The 20,138-nt window shown below is 39.2% G+C and overlaps 1 protein-coding gene across 3 annotated transcripts in view; it reads left to right on the top strand.

The window, feature by feature from the left end:
* The window catches only part of map3k14a (mitogen-activated protein kinase kinase kinase 14a), a 43,151-nt gene extending 25,633 nt beyond the window's left edge, over nt 1-17,518 (top strand). For all 3 annotated transcript variants that reach the window (XM_078424409.1, XM_078424411.1, XM_078424410.1), the window contains exons 5-16: nt 695-1,324; nt 2,263-2,400; nt 3,250-3,379; nt 4,930-5,061; nt 5,476-5,577; nt 6,127-6,290; nt 6,842-7,001; nt 8,149-8,625; nt 9,907-10,013; nt 11,595-11,745; nt 13,522-13,622; nt 15,923-17,518. In XM_078424409.1, the coding sequence (XP_078280535.1) occupies nt 695-1,324; nt 2,263-2,400; nt 3,250-3,379; nt 4,930-5,061; nt 5,476-5,577; nt 6,127-6,290; nt 6,842-7,001; nt 8,149-8,625; nt 9,907-10,013; nt 11,595-11,745; nt 13,522-13,622; nt 15,923-16,087 (2,457 nt within the window). In that variant the 3' untranslated portion in view covers nt 16,088-17,518. The remainder of the gene's footprint in view (nt 1-694; nt 1,325-2,262; nt 2,401-3,249; nt 3,380-4,929; nt 5,062-5,475; nt 5,578-6,126; nt 6,291-6,841; nt 7,002-8,148; nt 8,626-9,906; nt 10,014-11,594; nt 11,746-13,521; nt 13,623-15,922) is intronic.
* The last annotated feature ends 2,620 nt before the right edge of the window (nt 17,519-20,138 follow it).

The raw sequence follows: 20,138 nt of genomic DNA, 5'->3' as shown, positions 1-20,138 counted from the left end.
TCAAAACATTAGTTTTGTCTCTCGCAGCAAGGGACTAGTGTAGCGGGGACATGTTGGCTGGTGTGGGCAAGTTGGGCCAAAGGGCCTGTTTCCACACTCTATGACTCGACCTTGGGGGTTACTGACTCTGGTTGGATATTTTACCAAAGATTTTTTCTCACAATCCCCTAGCCTCCAACATATTCTCCTCTTTGCTGCCACTTTGGTTGACCAATGGGTCTATCCTGAGTTCACAAAACAAGAGAGTGCACTGATTTATCAACTCATTGGATGATCCTTGATGAGAGAGAAACAGACTTTTCCCCCATTCCATATTTTGCATTAATTCTTGGTCTTTGGTTGATATTGGGGGGGAAAAATACTCCAAATAAACCCATTTGAAGTTAACATTTAATTCCTGAAGACTGCAAGGTAACCCTCAATCTTTAAAAGCACAGCATCTCATTATCAATGTAATTAAAAATAAAAATTCCCCCTTCATTGCTTTACCCTTTGAAAGGCTGCAGCCATAATCTAACCTTTTTCATGAAACAGACATTTTTATCATGTCTTTCCAAACTTTACTTTATAGCCAATGAACTATTTTAAAATGTAGTCTCTATTACCATGTAAACTGTTGTCTGAAGCCTGTCATGCTACTCTAATTTTTATAATAGATTTGAATGTTAATTAATTTTATTGGTTTTACTTGTAGGAAAATGATGCTGAAAACAGCACCTCTGATTTCTGCAGTAGTACCTCGAGCAGCAGCAGTGGTCGTTGTGAGCATGAACAGATTCACATTAGTGCTGCCCATAGAGATTCTCATGGATTGTGTGGACTGCGTCTGCAGAACTGTATCCGGGAAGTAGAAAAAATTGAAAATATGTACTTGGATATCGAGCACCTCAGTAGCAGAGTTAAGAAGTCTAACGTTCGACCCATTCCCTCCTCAATCATGAAAAATGGCAGTCTCGCGCATAATGTGACACAGAATTTTGAGCGGAAATTAAATTTGGACATTACGCGGATGCCTAAATTGAAGCAGGTTGACGTGGATAGGGGACAGGAAAAGCAAGAACTTTCCTTCAATAATAATGCAGCCATCCTCTATATCAATGATGTGGGAGGAGACACTGGAATACGTATTCCTGATTCAATAAGTGCAGAAGAGACCTCCCCACCACAGTTTTCTGCCTTCCAGTGCAGTGCAAGCAAGGGGTGTGTCATCTCTGATAACCTGAGGTGCTTAGCAATGCCAGCACTACAATGGGAAAGATACTCACAAGGGTGGCAACAAAGTGAAAAGCCTCCAGAAACCAATGAAGGTGTTCTTCAACATGAGGTACGTATTGCACTACTTGTAAGGTGTTGAATTATACAGTTTCTCTCTCCAGTATGCATGAACTGTTTAAGACAGCAGTCAGTGAGTTTGCCAACCTCAGCCCCTGTTTGCCTCCTAACAATTGGCTATTGAATTATAGCTTTGGCATCAGGAGACAGCTTTGCACGTTCTCTGGAGTTCTAAATGAAATTTCATATCCTGGATACATTAAAAAAGAAAGATACATATATTTGGTAGTACCTATTATGCTCTACACAACTTGTTTTCTACATTTTTATTTTTATTTTTTTCTTGCAGACAAATACAGTAGATAATTTGCACAAAGGGGTCTCACATCAAACCATTGACTTGGTGCCATTAATTTAGGAATGAAACTTGGCCAGGATGATCACCTTTCTCATCTTCAGAAAGGCTCTTTGGGATATTTATACACGCATAACTAAACCCTCGGAAATCCCTTAATGAATTTAACACCTTTGACAATGCAGTATTTCCTCAGTGCTGCACTAAAATGGCAGACTACTAATGTTCAATGCTCGGAGTGGGACTTCTGCACATAAATTTCTGATTCACGCAAAAGCTGACCAACTTAGTCAAGCAGGTAAACTCATCTCTCTGAGACAATAGTAAGTTGTAGAAACGTGGATGTGTTGAGCAGCAACTTTGTGATTGCCAGTAAGTGTTGCTGGCAATCTAACCAATTAATCATTAAAATGTTGATATTTGCCTACAAATTCATCACCAGTTAGTAATCAATTAAATAGAAGCAGCTGCCTTTAATATCCCACCTCTGATATTCTGTTTCCTGGACTCCAATCGAACCAAATCTCAGTAGCTGAAATATTTGGTGTGTTTAATATTACAAACCAAGGATAAATTTTTGGCAATTGTTTTCCAAATTGGACATTACTAAATTAGACTATTCTTTCTCTTTCTAGAAACTGAAACCTGTGGACAATCATTATCAAGAAAACTTGCAGTGGTCAATCGGCTCCAAACCGCTGGGAGTGGGAACCTTTGGAGAGGTATATGTGGCAAAAGATCACTCCACTGATTTCACCTGTGCTGCTAAAAGGGTAGGTATTGTCCAACTGGAAGTATATTCAGCAAAGTATGTTGGTGGCAACTGACCCATTTATACAAGTTTTCTGTGCTCATCTCCTTGCCTGAAATTTCACATGGAGTTATTGAGTTACAGCTTTGATTATAGATCAGTTGTTTAGAAATTGAGCAGCTTTTCTTTGATACATTAAATTTATGTTAACATTTTTAACACCTAGCTGAATCCTCTGCAAATATTGAATTGGTCACCTAAACCCATGGAAACAATGCTCTAAAGTGAGCTGAGCTGTGGGATGATGCTCAATCTTATGCTACTTTAGACTGCTTGTTTAAATCTTAAAACCTGTAATGGAACTCTTAACAATATTCCATGTAGTTATTAATGGCCCAAATAATAACGAGTTTGCAAAAATTGTGAGCATTGTAAAATGAGGAAGATCCTGCACATAATCATTGATATCAGAATAAATATGCTTTAATTCTTGTTTCACAGTTGATCTCACTAAGTTATTATTTTTGTCATAATTATAAGATAATTACTCAACCATGGAGTCCAATATCAGTTATTAAGTGGTGTAAACCATGATTCTAAACTTGTTAATTGCATTGCTTCCAACATTAATAAAAGTCAGGTGGGCAACCATGAATATTTGAAGTGCCGGTCAAATTCCGCAAAGATTGCTATTTCTTTGTAGATGGTGTCATTCAGGGAAAATCAATTTTGCATCATTTTGTTGAAAAAAACAATTGTGTACAATCCAGTTACTATGCATAGTAATTCATTCTGTGATTTAAGCTTATCGTACACAGGAAGAATTGTGTTTTCCGTCCAGAAACCTATTAAGATGCATCTCCTTTCTTAGATTCATGTGAGCAAATTCCAGCCACAGGAGTTGTTGAATTGGAGCAAGTTGAACTCCCCACGAGTTGTTCCATTATATGGTGGTGTGCGGGAGGGGGAAATGATCACTTTGTTTATGCAGCTGATTCAAGGTGAGATGCATGTTATTTCATCTTTTGTGAAACATCCAATGTTCAATTTTAGCAAAATCATTATTGTTTCAAAAAGTCTGTAATGATATTCTAATCTGAATGGTTTAGGGAATGTGTTTTAGGAGTGGTGTGATGTGATAAATTATTAATTGGCATAATTTTGATATTATGACGATCCTTTTTTTAAACATGTTTACTTGAAAAAACTTAAGCCTAGAAATTATAGTGCAGCCAAATGTAAGTGCTTAATGGTTAAAGCAGCCCATCCCCGATTCTTGTCCTGAACTTCATTAATCCCTGAGGCACAGGGGATAGGAGGCTTTTGGAAGGGTATTACATATTTTCAGTAGTGGGTGCAAACTGGTGGGAACATTCCTATAGATTTCATGGGAATGTAAAGTTTGATCAGCAAAAAGGTAAATGGATACCAGGACTTTGCAATCAAGCTCTGGATTGGTAGATGGGTGTGAAGATGCCACTTGTCTGATTGTCTGAATTTGCGAGCAAAATCAGGTTGTGTGGTTCCGTCAACCTGTCGAAGCCTGGTTCTTGGTAAGGGGTGGGAATATTGGGTTGGCTGTCCGAAGTTAAGGGTGGTTCAGAATTGTTAGGAGGAACCTGAAAGTTCAAAATTAAGTTTAAGGCTTGTGTCAGTGTGGTCTCAAAATAAACATTGTATGGGGGAATGATATCATCCCATTTTAAACATGCAGGGTGAATTTGCAAAAATTAAAAATCTCAGATGGTGCATTTGACCCCAAAATGGTTACAATCCCATTATTTTCTGGGCAGAGACAAACTAGTTGAATTTCAGAGCCCTCTGGCTCCCCACAAGGAAGAACTTCATCAGGCATCTCTTTTGGCCAACTTTGCTTATGGTTCTTAATATATTGTTTCTTTGATGGGATTATTCTACATTGTCTTTTACACTTCGGTAATGCTCCTTGGGGTGGTTTCATTAGGGAAGCTATATAAATGAAAGGTGTAGTTAAAAATGTGTTAAGGTCAGAAAAAAGCCATGATAAGCAACCAATTGGGAGATAAATAGTGAACATTTGAAGGTGTAGAACTTCATCCTTGGCTGCTGATATCAAGCATGTGATTCCATGGTGTCAGCATTCTGCTTCTGATTCAGATCCATCAAAGTCAAATTACCGTTTCAATAAACTTCTACTTAATTAAAAAGGAAAACATAATTGCAAATCAATAGTCAGAAAGTTCTTGAGGTGCATTAAGTCAATCAACATCTAATTAAAATAATATGTATTTTCATTTGAGGTGTAACATTCATCAGTTCTGGCAAAATGATGTCAAGAGTGTTCACTTGCCTTTTCCATTCTAAGACGCATTGTATATTGCTTCAACTGTACCTGCTTCAAGCTCCGTGTTCAAACATTGATTAGCTTTTAAAGACCAATACTTGGACACACAATAACCCAAAGTGCTTTGATGAGCAAAACCTGTTGCAATGGCAATGTTTCATGAATTATTTTAAAGCTTTTATTTTCATTTCCTTGAATGGGAGTTGTGAACTTTCTTTCTTAATTTAGGTGGATCAGTAGCGCAGCTAATTGGAAATAAAGGGCCTCTTCCTGAGGCAGTGGTTCTTTATTACACAGGCCATGTGCTTGAAGCCCTGGAACATCTACACTCCCTTGGAATTATACATGGAGATGTTAAAGGTAAGATTGGACAAAACAATAGTTGTTATTAAAATCCCTTTTTTACTTTTGGTTCAGTTTCAATCAGGAGATTTTTTGATTTATTAATTGAAAGATAGTGTGTGGAAATAGGCCCTTCCACCCATGAAGTCCACACTGACCATCGATCACCCATTCACACTGTCTATGCTACCCCACCTCCGCATTCACTACCGAAACACTAGGGGCAATTTATAATGGCCATTTAGGTATAAATCCACATGTTTTTGGGATGTGGGAGGAAACGTGAGCACCCGGAGGAAACCCTTGTGATTACGGAGAATATGCAAGCTCCATACAAACAGCACCCAAGGTCAGGATCATACTGGGTCTATTGCACTGAGAGGCAGCAGCTCTACCCCAGATTAAACATTCACCTCTTGTTCTTTTTTGTAGCTGAAAATGCACTAATATCACTCAGCGGTCGAGAGGTTTACCTCTGTGACTTTGGACATTCAACACAATTAACTCCAAAGGAAAAGAACACATCAAATGCAGGTAAGAATTAGTTATACATGAGTGTTAAATTAATTGGTTTGTGCTTGGAATGGATATGAGGAGTGGAGTTTAACTGGAGGAGGATGGGATTAGGGTTGAGAGTAAACAATCATTATTTTCAAAAGAGACACGACCCTGATAACAACCAGATGGCTATTTGTTATTTGGCTCCACCAAAGAGTTGGCAGCTGATTGTGAAGGGCCCCCAAATGCAGGGATTTGCATATCTTAAGAGAGCAGATAAGAAGGCATAAAATGTGTGCACTGATAAACATAACCTCAGTTTTTCTAAATGATTCCTGAGGAAATCTCTTCCCTTCATTATGCAATGCCCTCGCTGATACCAATAATTTCTTCTAATAGCAAGTCAATAGGTATTTATATTCATTTTGTTTCAAAATGGGTAAAGCAACAAATAAATCTTTCTGCACAGAGTGAACACTGTCTTTCAAGGGATTAGACAGCTTTTATGCACAATAACTTTTTTCCCCTAGAATGTTTTAAATGGAATTGTAAAATAAATATCTATTTTCCCTCCACTCCTTCAAGGCAGTCACTGCTTGGGCACCGTGACGCATATGGCACCAGAAGTGGTTGAAGGCAATGCCTTTGGTGTCAAGGTGGATAGCTGGAGTGTTGCTTGTATGATGCTACACATGTTAAATGGCCATCACCCTTGGAGGAATATATCAACACAACAACTGCTACTTAAGGTGAGTTGAACTTTAAAAGTCTGCAAAAGCAGTGCTACAGTTTTGCAGTAATGTCAATTTTCATATTGAGTGGGCTTTGTCCCACAGTAATGAGTGCATGTGTTCATGATGCTGATAAAAGCTCAATGTTTCAAAGGGGTTTAAGACTCTAAATCTGGGTGGAGAAATGCTAAGAGGAAGCTTGATTTCACATCACAAGAAAGACAAAAGACAATGGTTTCAGTATTGCAGCAGCCCACTGAAAATAATACCCAGGGCTGATTAACGTCCAAAACCCTGCCGATCAAGTGCAAAAGTGGGATTCATTCCATACAGCATTGAAAGTGGGGATTCATGCCAAGCATATTTTCTATTACATAAGAGTTGTTGAAACCAGTTCTTGAGGCAGAATTAAACGTAGGAACTCCATTCCCCTCTTTCTGGTGAGATACGTTGTTAATGCAGTAAAAAGGTACTCATTTATAATGTTTGTGTAATTGATTACTTCGGCAGTCTACAGACATGAATGCGAAGATACATTGGCAATGAATTACCTTTTGCTTTCCTCACAGATTGTGAAACAGGATCCTCCAGTGAATGAAATACCACCCACATGCAGCCCCCTCACAGCTAATGTGATCAGGGCTGGTTTAGTGAAAGACCAAAGGAAAAGAGCTACAGCATCTGAATTGCGTGCAGCAGTGAACGAAGCTTTGATATCATTAAGACAACGTAAGTTGAGCCATTGACTCAAAAGCCTCTCCTTTACTTGCAACATAATGTTTTGTCCAATAACGCTGAATTATGGCAAAAGAAACCACAGAATCGACAACTATTGCCAAAATCTCGGGTCAATTTCTATCAGTAACTGGCAATTCTTTCAGAAATGGGTTTGAGCTATGTTCTGATCCACAGATTGAAAATCATACATTTCCTAACTAAATGAGTAAAAGATCAAAGCATTATTCTTCATTGGCTCAGGTCTACACCTATGATTTGCTTTCCTGCAGACATTAAGTGGGCTGTCACACTAGCATATCTGAGAAATGTACTCCTGAATAAGGCGTGATGTCACACAACTACAACAGGAAATGTTGATCTGCGGTTGGAAATAAGATATTGGGTTAATTATAGAGACCTTTTATTTTCACCTCATTCCTGAACTCTAAAGACCTTCATCCAATCTGTAATAAAAAATTCTGCAGATATTTCATAAGCATAATTCCTTTCCGATGATTCGGTTACCAAAATGCCTAAATGTCTTTTTAGACATTCTGGATCAGATAACTTTGTGTCAACAGTTGATGCAACTTAAAAAATGGAAGTCTCAACAATGGGGATCAATGTCCTGGTGGTCTTTGGCCACTTACATTTGGACAGCACACTTCAGCTAGAATCATTTTGTTGTAATAAAATATACAGTCCACTGTTAATTATGTGTGGCTTTATTGGAGTTCATTTCTGTGCATACCTCATTTCTATACTTCTATTAAAACATTTGTTTAATTCTTGAATAAAGAATAGTAATATCAAGGCCTGTCTGGAGACCTAGCTTGGTGGATATTATATTGCTACAGAGTAATGTGGTTGTATGTTCAGGCTCTAATCTGCTGCTGCCTGACCCAAATTATGACTTGGTTAAAGCGAAATACACTGCCTAACGAGAGAGGGAAGTCCAAGTGTGACCCAGTTCAAATGTCTCCCAATGAACCAGTAACCTGGGAAGAGGTCATCTTCATTATGAAGAATTCAACAAATGTGACTTGCCACTGTTAGTCTAAAAGAAAGTGTTGCATCCAATTCAAAGCTGGATGGCAGTGATGTGGTGTTTGTTTTGCAACACTGAATTTTTAAAATTTCTCTTTGGCTTCTATTGCAGGAAATAAGGGTGCTCCTCGGAGTAATCATGTTCAGAAAGTGAGTGGTGCTGCCAAGTCAGAGGATGGCAACAATAAGAGTGCAGTGACCCCACTCCAGGTACATCAGAATGCTATATTGTACGCCAAGAAAGGCTGGCCTCCTCTTCGATCAGAAACTGTGTCAGCTGCTGTGGACTCGAGCATGCACCAACTTTGCCACCCGAAGAGAGAGCCACTCGATGTGAACACAGTCAAACCTCTAACTGAGAAGAATTCACCACAAATCTACCGAAGGAAACCAAAAAATTGCATCAAATTGGCCTGTAACTTTGACCAGTTGCAATTGCAAGCTGATGATATTCATTTCCCAGAAGCGACAAAACCTCTCAGTGATGAGAAGGTTTTATCTATTCCTTCACCACTGATGTCATTGTCTTCATTTCAGAACAATGAAACGGAGAAGAAACTTGTGGAGGAATATGGGAACCTGCAAAAAGGTACTTTATTCTGCTTCTGGCTTCTGGCCTCTGAAGTAATGAGGAGGAAATCATTTTTTTATGATTGCAGGCATTTAAATGTTTATGGAATGCTAAATTGTCAAATTAATTGACCTTTTGTGTTGTGTGGTAATAGGGATTGCTATTAATCCCTTTCAGTGATTGTACCATTTCGTGTTAAAATTTCATGAATACAAACTTCATTTTCAGAACAGGATTGCTTGCTTGGTGAGCAGCTCATTAATACTCTGCCAGGGCAGCTCTTTTTGTGTGATACATGGTCTTGAGTCATAATTTCCCTCAAACTAAACTTCCCTCAAGGAGATACCAAAATGGTGTAGAAATGTTGTGAAAATGGAGCTGTCTCATGCTGAATTGCAAAATAGTGCAGGTAAAGGCATGGGGATGGTCTCAGTCCCCTTCAGGGAGGAATGACTTTCTTTTTTGTTTACAAAAATGAAGAAATAATTGTATTGTAATTAATTTATTAGCCAAGTATGTAAAAACATATAAGGAATTTGATTTGCCATACAGTCATACCAAAAAAGCAACAAGACGCACAACTACATAAAAGTTAACCACAGCGGCTCCCCCTCATTCTTTACTGTGATGGAAAGCAATAAAGTCTTATCATCTTTCCTCATTCTCCCGCGGATGGGGCAGTTGAACCATCCGCAGGCGAAGTGCTCGAAGCTCCTGCGATCAGGGCGATCGAAGCTCCTGCGGCTTGGAGCTCCCGAAGTCGGTCCCTAACCAAGGGAGTGCGAGCTCCACGATGTTAAGTTCGCAGGCCTCTGCGGTTGGAGTTCCTGAAGTCGATCCTCAGCAAGAGCCCACCGGCTCCACAATGTTAGGCCGCAGCCCGGACGGAGATACGATACAGTGAAGTCGCATCTCCGTCGAGGAAAGAGATGAAAAATAAAGGTTCCTCCACCCCCCACATAATACAAAACTAAAGATACACTAAAACATACATTAAACAACAGACTAAAAACAACAAAAGAAGAAAAAGGATGAGACAGACAGTTGGTGAGGCTGCCATCGTACAGCGCCACCCTAATACAGCAGAGAATAGAATTGACAGACCCATGAACTCTAACTCACAAACCAGCTATGTTCTGTTTTTGAAATAACTATGATCCAGATTTGTCCATCGTCACATTGCTGTTGACGAGCAAACAATAGGCAAGATCAATTTATCCCTAATGTGTTTGAAGCTAGTAGTTGAAACTGATGTTTGCAGCAATTTTTAAAATCTAATTCTATTGAATTCTGTTTCAGAATTTTTACTTTATAACCTGTCGCAAGTTTTCCCAGATAAGTTGGAGGATCACATGCTGGATGTATTAAGCAGCGATGCATACAGCATAAAGGAAGACTATGACAAGGTATAACCAATAATACATTGCCATACTGAACAGGCCTATCACATTACCACTCCCTATGTTTATTGGCAAGGGTAACTAACTAACTAATAGTGACGATATCGAAATCTATGTATCAATGTAAGTTAACTGGTTGATCTTGTGTCCAGTTACAGATGGAGAGTTAAGATCAGGGAAAACATTTTATGAGAATGTTAAAGAAATTTACAGGAGCAGATTAAATAACCAATTACTCAGAATGAAAAAAAATATAGTCAAAATGGTCTAGACAGCAAACGTAGTCAAAGGAGTTTATATTGAAATGTGGGATGGAAAGTGTGATGACAAGAAATGTGTGAATAAGCGCCAGATTTATTTTAAGAAATCATGGAGGGATAAATGTGATAATGTATGAATATGGAAGGGTGGAATATCCTTCCTAAAAGCTCCCATCATATGCATAACTAAAATTGCTTGTCCTTAGTAAGCAAATCTTCAGTGATACAGTAGCCAATCTAGGCTACTGTTATTAGGGAAAAAAGAGAAACTTATAATGGTAGTATAGTGGTGCAACTGATGGAGCTGCTGCCCATCAGCACCAGAGATCTGGGTTTGATCCTGACCTCAGGTTCTGACTGTAGGAAGTTTGCATATTGTCCCTGTGACTGCATGGGTTCCCTCCGAGGTCCTCTGCTCTTCTTCTTGCGTTTGAGGCAGCAGAAGTTATGAAGCTGCTTCTGCCTCTGCTGTCTCTGTTTGTTGTCGTTCGCCTGACAGGTCAGTTGACAGGGCTCACCATGGGGAGGTCGACAATATGAGCCCCAGGTCCTCTGGTTTCCTCCCACATCCCAAAGGTTAATTGTTTTCTGTAAATTGCCCCGAGTGTGTTGGGAGCGGATGCAAAACATGGAACAAAAGTGAATGGGTAATCAATAGTCAGTGTGGACTGGGTGGGCCAAAGGATTTATTTCCTTGCTGTATCTTTCAATCAGTTAATCAATCAAATGTTCAAATAGCAGCCTAAAATAGCTTCTACTGGTTACCTCAGCGTTTGAAATCACGCAGAAGTTTCCTCTCTTCTGTCTATCCCCTGGACTGCTGTGCATCGTCCAGAAGGTTCAAACTCTGGGAAGAGAGACTAGAGAAATCTCCGGAGGTCACTCGCATGGCAATCGATCTCTTTGAGAAATTCCCACCAGGCTCCGACCAACCATGGATAACCTGTCTCAACAGACAGCAGCCGTGCATGGAGGGGAGCAAATCTAACACGCTGAAGTGGGGACATACTGACGATGCGGCAGACCGCGAGTGCGGACGTGGCCTCCAGACTATGGAACATCTCCTGAGCTGTGACATGCTGCATGACACGTGCACTGTAAACTGCACAGGCCAACGACGTGGCACTAACATTTTCTCGTTATTGGCAAACAGCTGAGTGTTGACACAAATAAATAAATAAATGGTTATTTAGCATGTTGGTGCTAAAGAGGAAGTAGTAGTCCAAAACATTATATTTTTTTTAATGAGTGTCATGATGGTAGTTAAGGCTCAGAAGTTCTAGTGGTACAACTGATCTTTCACCTGGAATATACTTTTTTTTAATAGGATTCCCAAAAGGGAATGCCCAGCCTAAGTGGCAACTACAGTTCTGGAATTCACTCAATGTCATGGAACAGTCATACAGATGGACTTAGCACCAGCTTTAGCCTCAGTCAACGACTAGATCACCAGCAAGATATGCCAAGCCTCTTTAATGGTAAGCAAAAAAAAATGGAGAGAAATAAGTTTAAGAGCTCCTGATTGAAAAATTGTGCACTCAAGCAATAGAACCCTACAAGTTTCACCAAATGCAACACATGCTTAGTTGACATTGTGGACCATAGAAAGGAGATTAGTAATATTATCTGAACACTGCGGGAAATTCTGTAAAGAGGGGAGGGGTCTTCAATGGCAGTGGCATTTGTCATGGCATAAATGCAGAGTGACCAATAGCAAATCTGCCTCAAGTTTTACATTGTTCTAGACATTGCTTTGGCAAGAGTGTATAAGTAAATGGTTAAAGTCTAAATGTTATTGCTGATTTGTTATTCCACGCCCACCATAGAAAGTATTAGATAAGATAAATTGATAAACCCAGGAAATTATATTGTCATTAGTCAGGAATAGATCGGGTAGATGTACAGAGTCTCTTGCCCAGAGTGGGGGAATCGTGGACCAGAGGACATAGGCTCAAGGGGAAAAGATTTAATAGGAATCCGAGCGGTAACTTTTTCCACACAAAGAGTGGTAGGTGTATAGAACAAGTTGCCAGAGGAGATAGTTGAGGCTGTGTCTATCCCATCGTTTAAGAAACAGTTAGACAGGTACATGGATAGGACGGGTTTGAAGGAATATGGACCAAGTGCAGGCAGGTGGGACTAGTGTAGCTGGGACTTTGTTGGCTGGTGTGGGCAAGTTGGGTCGAAAGGCCTGTTTCCACATTGTATCACTATGACTCTAGTCAGACTCATTCGATTAGTAGATACAGAGATTCAAATGACTGAAATATAAAAATGAAAATTAAAGCTCTCAATAGTTATAAGTGGAATAATTTGTAGCCTAGGATCGCAGTGTTTAAAATGCATCTCTAATGAATATTACAAATAGATAAATGATTTTATTGGATGCTTATAAATGATTAATGATTTTACTTTTAATCAGTGTAAGAATGTTAAAACACCAAGAAATCACTAAATGCATCTCTTGTGTGCATTGTCTCTCACTGCGCAAGTGCGATGGCAGTTCAACATCTTGGACTTGAGATCTTCTTAATTAATCTATTGATTTATGACAGTGGACTTATTAGAATGTAAATATAAAACAAAACCATTCCCCTATTCAACAGGTAATAAGCTATTGGGTTATTTCTAGGAGATATTTATAAAACAAATCTTTTTAAATGTTTTAAAGTTGCGAGGATAAATCCATTGAATGAAGTTGATTGTTGAAATAAACAAAATTTATTGCTCAGAATTTTTCCATCAGCTCTTTTATGGTTAGTCCAAACATCAGTCCAGAAATTGAGATGCTAGCAAGTGATATTTTGCATACTTATATAGATAGGTTAGAGTGCTGTGCAGGGCTGTACTTTGGAAAATGAGACATTAACATAGGTTCTGATCTGGGGTTAGCATCTGGCTTCTGGGCCTTCTGCTGTAAATAACAGCTGGATTCTGTCCTACCTATCTCTTGCATAACATCAGGGTTCCCAGGTGAACAGCATATTATGGGCTTCTCAGAGTGATTTTCTTTTTTTAAGTGCTCCCATTCCACTGAGAGGGAAACCTGTCCTCTCTTGTTCAGCACCAATCAGAACACAGGTAACAGCATCTGCAGGAACCACCAGTGTGAAAATGCTGAACTGTAACCCAATAGTGCACAAGCTTATTGATGTGCTAATTCATCTTGTAGCTTTCCTTGGAGATTTAGTTATAACTGTCCGAACAGCTGAAACCTGGTCCTCAAGACTAAATTCTGCAATTTTTTATTTAAGGAGTTGAGGCCAGAATACACACATTCAGTGGGGAGTGTCTGATTGTCCACGATGTGCGTAGAGCTACAGTTGGCCAAGTGGCCACAGGAATCAGTAATCTGGTAAGTTTATTTTCCCCCAAGGAGCGTTCATTCAGATCCTACTATTTACCATTTCTTTTTCATTGTTAATGCAATTATTTACAGTTAAACCGTAATAGGTAAAATCTCCAGTAATTTGGAATGCTCAGCTTTGTTTCCACAGAAATTAAAGCAAGTTAACGGCTTTAATTTGACAGCAATATGGAGTTTTTAAGGCTGAAATCAAATATTATTCATGTGACTAATTGGCAGTATCAAATGTGTAGCCTTTTGTCAATGGATACTCTTCTCCCATTTCACACCACAATGGAATTCCTTTTATTTTTTTATAGTAGTTGAAAGAGATGTATCCATTAGAGTTTTATTTGCATAAATGAGGCTCAGAAATACTCCACATCTATTGTTTGACGCAGAATTGCTGAAATTATTGCAGGCGTCACCTTTGTGGTTGACTTTGTTAGCACGTATAAATGCTCTGCATTACATGTGCCAGGTGACGGCTCAGCTCCATTTGCCTGGTTTTGCTCCAATTACTTTACATTTGTTTAATAAGTATTTATCGATCCCTTATGCAAAATTAACAATTGATCTAGCAACAACTGCTATTTGCAGGAGTGAATGGATGGTCTAAGGGCTTCAAATTGTGTAATGGGTACTTTATCGTGTTAAGAATCGACTTTATTCATTTTTGAGGTCTGATTATCACTGACAAGCTTAGCATTTATTACGCATCCCTTGGAAAAGTGTTGATGAACCACCTTCTTGAATTGTCGTGGTAATTGTAGTGAAGATACTTGGTCCTTGGTGCTGTTAGTAGGCAATTCCACGATGTGGATCCAGCGTTGATAAAGGGCTAGTAATATATAGTTCAAAGTCAGGATGGTTGACAAGTTGGTGTAGGAAAGACGGAATCTGTAGGAAGTGGTGTTTCCATGCCAGTGCTCCCCATGTCCTTCCAGATAGTTGAGAGCGGGTTTGGGAGATGGTGTCAGGGTAACATGAGCAAGGAACAGCAGTGCCTTTTGTAGACTGAACATGCTGCATCACTGTGCTGATGGTGGAACAAATTAATATTTAGGATGATAGAAGAAACGAAGCAAGTGGGTTGCTTTTTCCTGGATGGTATTAAGCTTCTTGTGAGCTGTTGGTGCTGCACTCATATAAGCTATTGAAGACTTTCATGTGCCATGTAGGTGGAGGAATGAACTTGGATGTGCTGGAGGTGAATCATTTGCTGCAGAATACCCAATTCCAACTTGTTATTGTAGCCAAAGTATTTACGTGGCTGGTACTGTTGAGTTTCTATCAGTGGTGATCTTCAGTATGTTGAAGGTGGAGAACGCGACAATGGTATTGCCACTAAATGTTACGGGTTGGTCTTTCGACTTGTTCTTGTTGGAGGTGGTCAAGCAGCACCAAGCAGGAGGTATTTTCTTCTGTTCTTCCTGAGGGTATGTTGGCTTTGAGAGTGTACTGAAATGATTTTCTAGAATTATATATGGTTGTTTTACTTGGAACTTAGAAAATTAACTTTGACTGGATCAAAATTTTCACAATATTACATAGGACAGATAGAGAGGAATTATTTCTACTGGTTGGGCCATATGAAAAAAGAGGGTAGATCATAAAAGTATGTGTTAGATTAAAATTGGGTAACATTTATACAGGAAAAGCGTGGCAAAAGTTTGGAACTCCCTTGAAAATGAGATTTGCGATCAAGACAATAAATAGTTGCACTTAAATTTGAATTTGGTTAAGTATTTACGTACCAAAATAAATGAGGAAAATGGAGCAATCGCAAGTATATGGAGTAAAATTACAGATAACCAATGACCTAATTGAATGTCAACACAGTTCAATGGGTCAAACAGTCCAGACCTGACCCTCCATTCCAAAAACCTTTGAGTAGCGCAGCGGTAGAGTTGCTGCTTTACAGCGAATGCAGCGCCGGAGACTCAGGTTCGATCCTGACTACGGGTGCTGCACTGTAAGGAGTTTGTACGTTCTCCTCGTGACCTGCGTGGGTTTTCTCCGAGATCTTCGGTTTCCTCCCACACTCCAAAGACGTACAGGTATGTAGGTTAATTGGCTGGGTAAATGTTTTTAAAAAATTGTCCCTAGTGGGTGTAGGATAGTGTTAATGTACGGGGATCGCTGGGCGGCACGGACTTGGAGGGCCGAAAAGGCCTGTTTCCGGCTGTATATATATGATATGATATGATAATTCAGTAAGGTCAATTCAACATATATGTATGACTTGTTTTAACTCTGCGTGGATTGTAAATAAAAAGGTCTTTAACTGACTTGCTTCTTATTGGCAGATCCAGGTCACAAGTTACTCTCTGGTGAAGCAAAATGGATATCCTATTTCTCCTGACTTTGAAATCCCAGATTCTGGAATTGATCTAAAATGCACTCCTGCTTCCAATTCTAGCAGCTCCTGGACATGGAGAATTAAGGATGGAAACATTAATTTCAAATCTTGAAGCTTATTATTTAAGACTTCTGGATCCTGGGATTATAAATTATTATTATGTAACACTGAACTGTCCAGCTGAGCTTTTATAATATTTGCCATCAGCAACATTTAGTTAAGATCTCACCATTCACTGTTAAAGACCAGCCATTTTGCCCATGAATTTGACACAAGCTCTTCTGAGATGGATTTCACCTTCAGTTTGTCCACAGTTCTTCCAAGGATTTTAGAACAAATTCTATCTTTGTCTAATTCATTCAATGTATGTAATTTTTCTTCACTTTGTCAAAATTGAATTGTTAAGCTGCAAGACAATTGGACACTGGGACTTGAACCAAAATGTATTTGTGTGCTTTAGTTTGTAAGGCTTGAGGGAGAGGAGTACATAAATACTGAGATTAATTTACAGGCCTGTGATAGATATTGGACGAACTGAAATTGAAGTGTTGCTCCTTATATTTGTGGTGCTATCTGACAGAAAATATTCAGGTCTTTCAAATCAGTGATGCTGAATTCTGCTCAATGTCACTAATGGTTTGGGTAAAGCAGCACTGGCTCATCCAGGACTGGTGGATGTTCATAATTAACACATCCCTTGGAACTATTTATCATTGGAAGTGAAAATCTGTGTTATTGCAATTGAGTTCATGCTCTGGTTTGGTGAATGGGGCATTTATTTAGTTATATATAATATATATATATCTGCAGTCATCTTTCTTGGGTGCAGAGTACTATTCTAATGTTATATTAATGTAACTTTTATTCTGAAGCAGTATCTTTAGTGTGCTAAAGGAAACAAAATATATGACATACCGAGTAATGTTTTGTCTAGACAAAACCTTTCTATGGAGGCTGGAGACAGTGCAGGTAGCTGAGAATGTGTTGTGGAGCGATACAAATTTGTTGTTAGAATAAGAGCAAAATTCCCTATGGGCTTCTTTACAAGCCGGACTTTGACTTGGCTGATCGTCATCATGATTGGCATATGGGCCCCATAGTTCCTCTTAACCTGGAGGTAATTTCAAATTTTCAGCCATATCAGTTTTATCCAATGTTACTAATAATTAGTAATTAAGTAATTTGAGGTCTACACCATCCCATTGATATTCATTAAAATGCTAATGTTAATACTACTTGGAATAACTTTCCATATTTTTAATTAATTCTGCCAGACATACACTACCGCTGTCACATTTGGAAACCATGATCCACATCAGTTTTTTAAAGAAATGTATCTTAAAATGATTATGTTTCCGACATGAATGTATTTTTAATAACTAGCTGTAAAAGCACAACGTACTTTTATCTAGTAAAAAATCTGTAAATTTACTATTTCATTTATGAATAAATGAGACCGTGAAATGAATGTATTTTGAACTTTCATCCTGTTCTTTCTTCTGGAAGGTTTTTGTGCAATTGTACTGCAATGTAAATTGTATTTTACACAAAAAAGTAATAAAGTATTTCTTAGATGATATGTACATCTTGGTGTTTATTTCTGTGTTTATAAGAGCATTTTAATGATGTGCTATCACCACTACACAACAACATGGGTACCACTCGATTAATTCGGAGACCATGGAAGATTGGGTAAAGGAAATGTGTTGCAGGAGGAAACCAAATGGTTTACTAAACCCTTCCAGAGACTTCAAAATGCTTTTGAATTTACTTTATCTAATGACCCCCTCTGCCCTCTCAAACTAATTAAAATCCAGACAGTGCCTATTCAATCAGAATAATACAGAATTGACCAGTTATTTTCTTTCCTGAGAAATCTTCTGTTTTCTTAAATGTCCTAGGACAGAAGATAATTGAACAATATCATGTAACCATTCATTCCAAGCTTAGTTAAACATACGAGCACATTTTAAGTTCTCCAAACAGTCCACTTCATTAGAATGGAGAATAGCACAGCACAGGAACAGGCCCCTCAATGTCCATGCTGAACATGATGCCAAGTGAAACTAATTTCCTCTGCTGTATGTGATCCATACCCCTCCACTGTGTGCATATCCATGTGCCTATCTAAAATTATTTTAAATGCCACCATCACCCTGGCAATGCATTCCAGGACCCCACCAATCTAATCATTTTTTAAAACTTGCCCTGACATCGCCTTTAAATTGTTCCCTCTCACCTTAAAGTTGTAAACCCCAGTCTTTTACATTTCCACCCTGGGGCAAAAAGGCTGACATTCTCCCTTGCCCATTCATTTTCTTTCTGTAATCGGGCAAGCCAGAATTGCACACTACTCCAAATGCAGCCTAAAAAAAGGCCCGTAAGCCATAATTTCCTAACTCTTGCACTTAATGCACTGATCTGTGAAGGCAAGCATACAACATGCTTTCTTTACCACTCTATCCACTGTGCTGCCACTTTTAGAATTATGGACTTGTACCCCAAAATCCCTCTGTACATCAGCTGTTATGGATCTTGCCTTTAGCTGTATACATTTGTATTTAACCTCCCAAAGTGCTGCTGTATTGGATTGGAAATTGTTTCTGGATTATTCGTCCAAGATTCTACATCAGCTACTGTGCCCTGTTCCCTCAATACAGAAGATAGCGAATTGTGGCCCCTTGGTTGCATTAAAATTCAGCAACAAGGTATTGAATCGAAATTAGTAAGTGTGAGTAGTCTTGTGGTTACAATATTGAAAATGAACAATTTTCAGATGTTTGGCATTTAGAACATAGAACAGCACAGCACAAAAGCAGGCCCTTTGGCCCACAATGCCTGTGCCAAACATAATGCCAAAACCATCTATTATCTACTTGCACATAATCCACATCCCTCTATTACCTGTGAATCCATATTGCCCTTCAAAAAATCTAATGCTGCTATTGCATATGCCCCAACCACCACCCCTCGCAGTTGCCACCCTCTACGAGTTTGAAAGAAAAGTTACACTACACATCTTCTATATGCTAAAACTCTTGTTTGTTTGTTCTACAGCCAAAACGGTACACGATAGTGTGACAATTTTAGGCCCACCTTACTCACCGTTGTCCCTTTGGTGCTAATGAGGGGGAGGGAGCGGGATGGGGGTGCTGCACCAATACAGGAGAGGTTTGGGCCCAACGGGTCCACTTGGTCGAGTTTAAACATCCCCTCATCCTAAAGCTATGCCCTCTTGTATTTGATTTTTGCATTCTGGGGAAAATGGATCTGAATGCCTACCCTTTCTATTTCTCTCATTATATATTCTTTTAAGTCTTCCTGCAATCTCCTACATTCAAAAGAAAACAATCCAAATCTGTCCAATCTCCCTGTAGCTAATACCCACGAATCCAGGCATCATTCTGTTAAACTGCTCTGCACCCTTTCAAAAGCCTCCATATCCCTTATGTATCGAGGCAATCAGTACTACATGCATTGCTCCAACGGTGGCCCAACCAAAGTCCTATGAAGCTGCAACATGACTTCCTGACTCTCTTATGTCCTGACCTATGAAAGCAAGCATACCTCATGCTTTCTTTACTACTCTACTATTTTGCTACTTCTACTTGTTTTTGTCATTTTTGTGTAGCTATAGACTTGGACCCAAGATCAATGCTGTTACGGGTCATGCCATGAATGGGATATTTTCTCTTTCATTTGACCTCCCAAAGAGCAGCATCTCACATTTGCTCGGTTTAAACTCCATCTGTCAACGTGTAGGCAACATCCACTGGCCTACCCTCATCGACAACATTCGTCACCTCCTCAAAAAAACTTAATTAAGTTAGTAAGACACAATAGACAATAGGTGCAGGAGGAGGCCATTCGGCCCTTTGAGCTAGCACCGCCATTCAATGTGATCATGGCTGATCATTCTCAATCGGTACCCCGTTCCTGCCTTCTCCCCATACCCCCTGACTCTGATATCCTTAAGAGCTCTATCTAGCTCTCTCTTGAATGCAATCAGAGAATTGGCCTCCACTGCCTTCTGAAGCAGAGAATTCCACAGATTCACAACTCTCTGACTGAAAAAGTTTTTCCTCATCTCAGTTCTAAATGGCCTACCCCTTATTCTTAAGCACGTACAAAACCATGCTGACAGTTCTTTATTAACCCATTCA

Source organism: Rhinoraja longicauda, chromosome 29 (genome assembly GCF_053455715.1).
Source record: "Rhinoraja longicauda isolate Sanriku21f chromosome 29, sRhiLon1.1, whole genome shotgun sequence".
Taxonomy (NCBI): Eukaryota; Metazoa; Chordata; class Chondrichthyes; order Rajiformes; family Arhynchobatidae; genus Rhinoraja; species Rhinoraja longicauda.
Note: the sequence above shows the minus strand (reverse complement) of the source record. Positions and strands in the feature narration are given on the sequence as shown.